This window comes from Cariama cristata, unplaced genomic scaffold (assembly GCF_000690535.1).
Source record: "Cariama cristata isolate BGI_N322 unplaced genomic scaffold, ASM69053v1 scaffold13266, whole genome shotgun sequence".
Classification (NCBI taxonomy): domain Eukaryota; kingdom Metazoa; phylum Chordata; class Aves; order Cariamiformes; family Cariamidae; genus Cariama; species Cariama cristata.
This window is the reverse complement of record NW_009623964.1, coordinates 39,837-48,307: the sequence shown is the minus strand read 5'-3', so window position 1 is coordinate 48,307 and position 8,471 is coordinate 39,837. Positions and strand designations below refer to the sequence as shown.

General features: G+C 36.0%; 1 protein-coding gene across 1 annotated transcript in view; it reads right to left on the bottom strand.

Moving 5' to 3' along the window:
• Positions 1–417: 417 nt before the first annotated feature.
• The window catches only part of LOC104163856 (dynein heavy chain 5, axonemal-like), a gene marked incomplete at its 5' end in the record, with an annotated part of 45,472 nt that continues 37,418 nt past the window's right edge, over positions 418–8,471 (bottom strand). Inside the window, 5 exons of the mRNA XM_009702985.1 lie at positions 418–569; positions 1,990–2,221; positions 4,120–4,272; positions 5,634–5,846; positions 8,455–8,471. The exon at positions 8,455–8,471 is cut by the window's right edge and continues 229 nt beyond it. Coding sequence (XP_009701287.1) covers positions 418–569; positions 1,990–2,221; positions 4,120–4,272; positions 5,634–5,846; positions 8,455–8,471 — 767 coding nt within the window. The remainder of the gene's footprint in view (positions 570–1,989; positions 2,222–4,119; positions 4,273–5,633; positions 5,847–8,454) is intronic.

The following is an 8,471-nucleotide window of genomic DNA, read 5'->3' as shown; positions in this document are numbered from 1 at the left end:
AAATTATCAGCTGGGCTTAGCTTTCCACACACACACAAAAAAAAAGCCTTGCGTTTAGCTACTTGAAGGTAAGCCCTGATACAAGCATATTTACCACTGAAAAGTAACAATGTTCAAGTAAATTAATCTTTATTCAAAGTAAAATTAAGCACACAATAGTGAGATAGGAACACTAAACAATTTGTCAAGACATCAACAGTAGTACTTCAATCTATTTACCAAACTTAACATCGCTCTAAGATTTAGCATTTATAAGCCTAGGTTTATTCAGAACAATTTTCTAAAAAAAAAAAACCATCATGGAGTCTATTCCTTAGAAAACATATTTTTAGAAGCAATCCATTGTATAGCTAGCTACATATTGATGTTTACATTTAAAAACAGAAAAGAACTCTTAGAAACCTTTTTTTTTTAATGTTACTTGACATCACACAGAAGTGCTACCCCACGCAGTACCCAGTGGTCTGGAGGCTGAAGGGTTTTAAGATCCACAGCAGCAATATAATTCATATCTGTTCGAATGGTCCTTTTGTAGACTGGACATGAATACAGACGTGGATCTTTTGAAGCTGAAAAGACAGGAGAGACATAAAAAACAATGAACCTAGGTTGAAAAACCAGGGCCCTAAGGGATTTGGCATAAGGCAGACATAAAACTGAATCAAAGTGCAATAGCACACAGCTCTCCATCACTACCAAAGAAAACTCTTGATTCTTGCACTGTTCACTACTGTGTTCTTGCCAGCTGAAGGTCACATAAGCCTTGAAATTCCCATAAGTTTAAGATTTAATATCAACACCTAGGAACTGGATGTAGTAAGAAATGTAAATGGACACTTTAGTGGGATTAGCATTATTATGAGCTCAATCTGCCCGCTGAACATTATCAATATATTATTAATGTGTCAAAATATAAAAATGCCCTATTTTGAACAACTTATTTTGAAATGCATTTAGTATTCCAGAGTATAAATTGTCAACTTTTTCACTGCAGAATTCAAACAGAAGTCTAGTCATGCTGAATACGTCCGTGTTCATTATTTAGTATCTTGGCTGCTTTCAGTTATCATGCCTCTTATAAAAGATCAAAATAGCATGTGAGCGGGCTTTGCTTTTGGAAGTGGAATGCTTTTCAACAGAAGTTTCCAATTTTACATTCAACACTAGACAAGTCCTATCTTGGTTTACGTCCCTATTCAACAGCATTTCCTATTTGATACGCAAAAAAACCCCACATTAACCTAAATTATACATTTTCACAAAACAGCACTATCCTTCAGCCACATAAGTTTCCTTTCCATTCTTACAGTCCTTTTCTGGCTCAAAGACAAAAGATCTTCCATCCCCTTACTCGACCTCTTGTTTGCTTCTGTTAGCTCAAAAATAGCCTTGTCCAGAAAAAAAAAAAAAAGCAGCATTTTTATAAATATGCAGGTTACATATATAACACGTTATCTATAAATACCTTATATAAGATATACATGTTTTTAATATATATATGTTGTGTATACATACTTATATAAAAATTACATTGGTTTTAGGGATGTGCAAAACAGGTTATTTGGGTTTCGGTTACAGATGCTATACAGGTTACAGAGGTTACAGAGTTTATGTATGTAAATGTTGATCTTCTCAATCTAGGTCACATACTGTTAATGGAAGACAGAATGCAAGTATGTTTGTCAGAGAAGGCAGAAAATAGCTCATCTGTAATGGGTTTAAAAAGTTATTGACACCATTAAGACCAGAAGGTAGAGACCTATCTAAATATTAGGAAAAAATTGTCTATTATCAATTGTGAAGGATGGCTGAAAGCTCATTTTATATGGAAGACTGGGAAGCCTCCCCTGTTGAAAAAGATTCAGTATGTATACAATGAATAGCAACAGCCTCATGAAATCCCTAAAGCCCAAAAGACTTCCATGCAGTTGAATAAAAAGTTACATCGAATTCTATCAAAACAACATCCTTTACAATACAGTTACTTACTGTTATTCTCTGCATATATCCTTATAACCGGCATCATCTCGAAGAGCACCTTGGGTTTAGATTCTGTTAGTCTCATGTTCCTTCTGTCCCAGCTAGCTCCTTCCAAATATAGCCCATACACATAGACACCTTCCAAAGGCGGGCTTGTGATATCATCCTTCATCCATTTAGTGACCTCATTGCACAGCACTACACTGTCAAGAGTCCACCCTTTGTTAGCCCTTGTTATTTCCTGCCCAAAACAGACAAAAGTATGGAGATTACATTTTCACATGTGCACAGAGCCATTTTTTTCCAAGCATTTATTAGAAACCTATTTGTATGCTCACAACTTATCCTCTTCAATACAAAAAAAATTAACTTTTTACAATATCCATGTTTACAGCAGTTTGACTTCTAAGCTAGTGATGGCATGGTACTAAGAAAGATTTCAGTACTTTATCCACTATATTTGATTTTCAATCTTTCTATTATATAAAATATCTTTAGACCATATCAAGTAACATAACCACTGAATGCCAATGGTAACTGGTTCTTGCAAGTATGAAATTTCACAGCTTTCATGAGATAAGAAAATATTAACTGAATGTGCTGAGTAAAACAGTTCCAATGACAAAAGCAAAATGCATAATTTGCTGCATATTTTCCGGGGTTACCTTCCTTTTCCTGTATGTACACTCCTCATTAACTGTATTCTTAATAATGAGTAAGGGCTTACTTAGCTCTAAAGCTACATAAATAGACTGCAAAAAAACCCAGAGAACACTTGGAAGATAGCCATGCTTAAGATTCAACATATACTTCAAATCTAGTCAGTCAGTTAGTGAATTGGACAGCACTCCTTTATTTTGCCCAGTCCTTTACTATCCCATGCGATTAAGTTATGCCAGATCTAAGTTTTATCCCGGTCTTGTAAATGTTTTCCAAGACCTTTGTTTGAAGTAATTGGAATTAATATTTGTCCCATACTGCAGTTAATTAGGTGTTTTAAAAGAGCAGAAGGATTATGGTTCAATTATTCTGGCTCTTCATCTTTCTCATGTCTATTTGTTCCACCACATAGCAAAGCCCAGAAAGTCACTTTGGTCTTTACTTGGGACATTAGGTTGTTATGTACCCACGTTCTCTTTTTAGGGAACTAGAAAACTTCTGCAGATTCCAACTGTTTCAGATACTGCTACTAAACTCTTTCCTCAAGTTTGGGTCCAAAAGAAAATCCCATTTTAGGAATGTTTACTCAAAAGAAATATCTTATTATAGAATTCTAAGACTGTATGCCTACCATTTTAGTAGAAATAGGTCACCAATTAGAACTACAGTTTGACAGTCAAAGATTACACTACCCAGACCTCAGAGCAAGAGGGGAAATTTTCCTTCTCTGCAAATCTTCATTCTCTCCCCCAAAAGTTAGCATTTTTTTCTGAGGTCCTATTGGATTCCTACCTGAATATTCTTTCCCAGTTTTACAGACTCCAATGTGTCCCTTTATGCCAACACAGGTGTTTATTGACTCCTTTTAAAGTAGTTCGCTTGTCAAATGCACTAGCGTGCTGAGCAACCAACACAATCACCAATTCAACAGGGATACATACATCAACAAATACATTAAACTTCATACGTAGTACACGTTAACAAAGGAAACTCTTTCCAACTTTATGGAGAGAGAGTGAATCAGCTACTGAACTGCAGAAGTGCAATTTAAGACTTATTCTGAACAGCTGTTCTGACAAGTCTCCAGCCAGGTAAGTCCTGAACACAGACGAAAAAGGAGGGGAAAAAAGGAAAATAAATTCATGGGCTTTACACCTCTTCTCAGGGATATCTCAATGGTAACATGAGGTCTTACTTCTCCAGCCAACCTTAATAACATTGTAAGGTAGCCAACGACATACATGGGGCTCAGTCAAAGTAGGAAATATGTTTTAACATATTAGTGGTTGATATACTGAAAAAGTATGTGCAGTAGAAGAACACTTCACTCAAGAAACATTAGACAGTTAAGCAGTCACGTATCTTCCCTTCTGACATGATGGAGCCATGCCTATAACTCAGCTTTCATCACACAATATATTTTTTTTTTAAAAAAAGGTATATCAAAGAATAAGTAGTGAGACTTTAAACACAATTTACCTGCCTCATTGCAGTTAAAAATCCTTGAGGATTAAAAAACCCCGTCATCCAGAAGCAGTTTGGTCGGCTTTCAAAAATCCAGTTGTAAAACTGGTGGTTTCTTTCTAGAAGTTCAGTAAACCAGAAACCAAGTGTACTGGAAGCCCAAGATGCCTAAAAATAGTGAACAGCAAGTTCATTTTTTAATTTTATTCAACAGTTTTAAAACATCGTATTCATGTCAAGAAAAAGTAATTCCTCACAAGGTAGTAAACAACATAATATTAGTAAAGCATATTGAAAGCTCATTTTTCATATTTAACTTTTAACCTGATAGATAAATGTTGCATCCCACTGAAACCTGAAGCAAATTCTTGCTCTGTTCAAATTCATGCCTACCATTCCATTTAGATATGCTTAATGCTTCCTGTGGTAATTGTCCATTTTAAAATGTTTTTGCAAAATTAGATAGCTGTGTAAACTAGGAAGAAATATTGTATACACTTCTTTCTAAAGCCTAGGAGAATGTATCGAGAAAACAAGATTTCTGCCAAAACTATGCTGCTTTTTCTGAAAAAGCTAAGGAAAATTGAGCTTGGACTACGTGGAGATTTACAGCAATTTTTCTCTTTGAATAGTTGTATCATACTTGTGCTGTGAAGCATCTGCTTTGGTCTAGGTTTTGTACCATGAAAACACTTTGTCAATAAAACCAAAACAAGCAAACACCAAAAAAAATCCCCATTTTTCTTTCCATGAGTTGCCATTAACAACTCTAGTTGTCCCTGAAAATAGTTTCTATGGGGAGAGGCTGAGAGAGCTGGGATTGTTTAGCCCAGAGAAGAGAAGGCTCAGAGGAGATATTATTAGTGTTTACACCTCATGTGTGGAGAATGGAAGAAGATGGATCCAGATCCTTGTCAGTGGTAGGAGAAGAGGCAATGGGCACAAGATGAAATGTGGGAATTTCCATTTAAACTTAAGGGGTTTTTGTTTGGTTGGCTGGTTGGGTTTTACTGTGAAGGTGATCAAACACTGGAACAGGCTGCCCAGAGAGGTTGTGGACTCTTGATTCTGGAGAGTCCTGGAAACCTGCTCTAATTGACCCTGCTTTCAGAAGTGGGGTTAAACTAGACTATTTCCACAGGTCCCTTCCAGCCTCTACTATTCTGTGATTCTACGACTACAAGTCAATCTCAAAGAATAGCAACAGTGTAGTCCACTAGTGAGTGTGCTTGTTTTTAAAATCCACCATCACATTTTAAATTATTCTCTCCTCTCTAGCTTTTTATCCTGCCAATATGGGATAGGCTGTTAAAATGGGAAATACCAGCATCTCCCACATCAATTTCTATTTTTATAAATGAAAGAAGGCTTGTTTTGACTGTGTTTACTTTAGCCCAAAATCTGCTCCAGCAGTTGCACAGTCCTGGTTAATACTTGTGTTTGAAAAAAGTACTTACTGTATGTCTAGCAGTTTAATCTAGCTCTACAGAAATACTTTTTTCCTTACAAAACAAGTGATGTATACCTACTTTTTTCCAGCTAACAGGAATCCTTCCATCATACATGCAGTCTAAAGCATCCTTCAGATTTTCACTCATAACAATTGTCCCATCAATGGCAAGTTTTAGATCAGTCAGAGTTCTTCTCACTAAGGAAATAACTCTCTGCATTTGTTCAATCTCCTGTCGCAAAAATATGTTCATAGGCTGAAAAGGTCCCATGTTCTTTAGTTTCTCTTTTACCTGTACGTAGAAAACCAAAGATCCTTCAACAGAAGTGAAAAACAAAGGTGGCTTTATGTCAAGGTTAGGCCCCAATAGAATTTTTAAGACATAATACTTTTATTTAGGAAGTTAAACGGTCAGTTTGGCATCTTCCTTGAATCCTCTGCAAGACAGAAATACAGGGTTTGTTCCAAGAGAAATCTATGATGCTGAGACTGGCTATGTTTTTAGCCTAACTCATGATTTAGTCTGTATATCATTCTGTGAGCTAACATCATTTAAACAGCATGTAGGTTATATTCCATTTCAAGAATTTCAGCTTTAATTCCAACAGTCAGTTGCCAAGGTTCACTTTGCACAAACCAATCAAGAGTGATTGCCCTAGCCACTTTGCCTCAGCATAGTAATTTTTTTTGGAATGCCAGGAACTATCACAATGCCAGGGAGTCTTGTATTCTAATAAAACTTGCTGATATGTTTTAAGCAAAAGCATAAACTTAACAAATTAACAAGAACTGTATGGACTTAACCAGAAATTTTGTAGTCAATAAGGTCCTATTGGGACATAGGTGAAAAAATTATATATAACAGGTATCGAACCCGATACGGGGTAACAGCCCTGGTCTTAGTAATATGCATAACCTTTCTAAGTTTATTAGTATTTTGCTACACAAAAAGGAATTTAAATAGTTTTCACCATGTAAAAAAGTTCAGTGCTCCACATTCACTTTTATTAATATAAACTAAATTTCGATTTGCCATTTCTGATCAGAGCTGATCTGCCCAAAAAGAGCTCATAAACTTAACAGATCTAGCTTTACCTATACAATGACACTATGTAATATATGTGTTTATTAAGCCACACAGCCATTCCTGGAGATGTTGAGTAGAATTTGAAGAGAGTTGGACTAACAACTACCAGGAGATTTACACCGTCACTGTCACTAAAGCAGTACCCTTCTGAAAAACTCAACAAACTGCAATCTTTTGCAGATCTCAGACACCTGGTTCAGCCTTTTGCAAAGTCATAAAGCTCAGGCTTCTATAAAAACAGTAGGTCAGAAACCTCATCAAGTCCAAACTTTTGGAAGACTGCTAGATAATCAGTATTCCAAATTCAGATACGTTAACTCATCTGTTCAGATAAAATATATTATCATAATTATGGCATTTGAGGGGAGGAAGATTATGTAATACAAAATGGGCTACACAAAACATAAAACAATAGATATAAGACATGGGCACCTGGACAGAGTCTATACTCATAAGCATACCCCACATAAGGGAAACTTACTACTGTGTAAAAACAGAAAAGAGGGTATTAGATTGTACAAGTCTCCTTGCTCCCTCTCATAGCTCAGTATCCTGACAGAAGAAATTTGGCATTCATAAGCCACCTAGCCTTGTATCAGGTTCTCATGCCAGCTTGTATTAAAGAGTAAGTAAAATGGCAGAAGATAAGGACAAGAGATTTCACTCTTCTCAAGAAGGAGATGGAGGTAAATTATCTAATTAATAAAACAACTTACTGCCTAGTTAAGCAGGTGGCTAGTTTGGGAATCTGTTAAAGTACAAACAGGGGTGTGAAAATCTTTCTGGTGACACATTGAGGTGATTCACATCCATCTCATAACACAAGTGTCATAAATGCTTTATTACCGACATAGCTAATCTTACTTGCTTTTAAGCTTTCACATATATAATGAAACACAGAAGTTCATTATCCCCTGATATAGGAAATATAGGAACCTTAACTATTTTACAAGTGTTTTCCCCTCATTTATTTGAAGCTCATAAGCAGCTTCACCTGGGAAGAACTATAATATCAGCATCCTAAAATTCTGGGGCTCTGAAGGACAACTAAGAACTATGGAAAGACCCAGAAACAACACAAATTGCCCAAACACTCAAACTTTAGTCTTCAGGATGGGGACACAGAATAGAGTTGATTGAAGCATCCATGTATCTAGCTATCAGTAACTGTTTTCTAACTGTAAGAAAACCCTCTCACCTGGACAGTCATTCCATCTTCCACATACACAGAAGGAAAGCTGCTATTTCAGAAAAGAAATGGCTGCAAGGCAGCAGGTGTCTATTACAAAGATAATTACATAGGCCATTATGTGTTAATAGGGATCCTGAAATACTAACACTAGGCTTCAATCAATGAAACCTATCGCTTGACAAGTTTTTCAGCATTCACTTCACTGAAGAAGAAAGCAGCCTAAAAATATCTTCAGGATGTAAACTGAATCCCTAGGTAACACATATGTTAAAGCTGTAATACTTTTAGAAGCATGAATACACTTGCAACATGACCTTGGCTCTCTAGAGTTTCAACTACCTTAGTTAAAAGCTGATGATCCTACCTCCCTCGTAGTGCAAATGACAACTTAAACACTAAGTGGGTTACTATTTTGAAAAAACTCTTACAAAAACACTTCAGTGCACATTTAGTGACTTCATAATAAATGTTAAGAGTCTGGTCAGACTTCTTTAAAATGTTTTTGAAGTATTGCCTGTATGAATTCAGACATGCTTTTAGAAAAATTAGTATCATTACTTTTTTTTTATCCACACAAAGCAAGATGGAGCAGATGTTTTTGACATAGTTTCATTAACTCACTTCAAATGGTACATAAT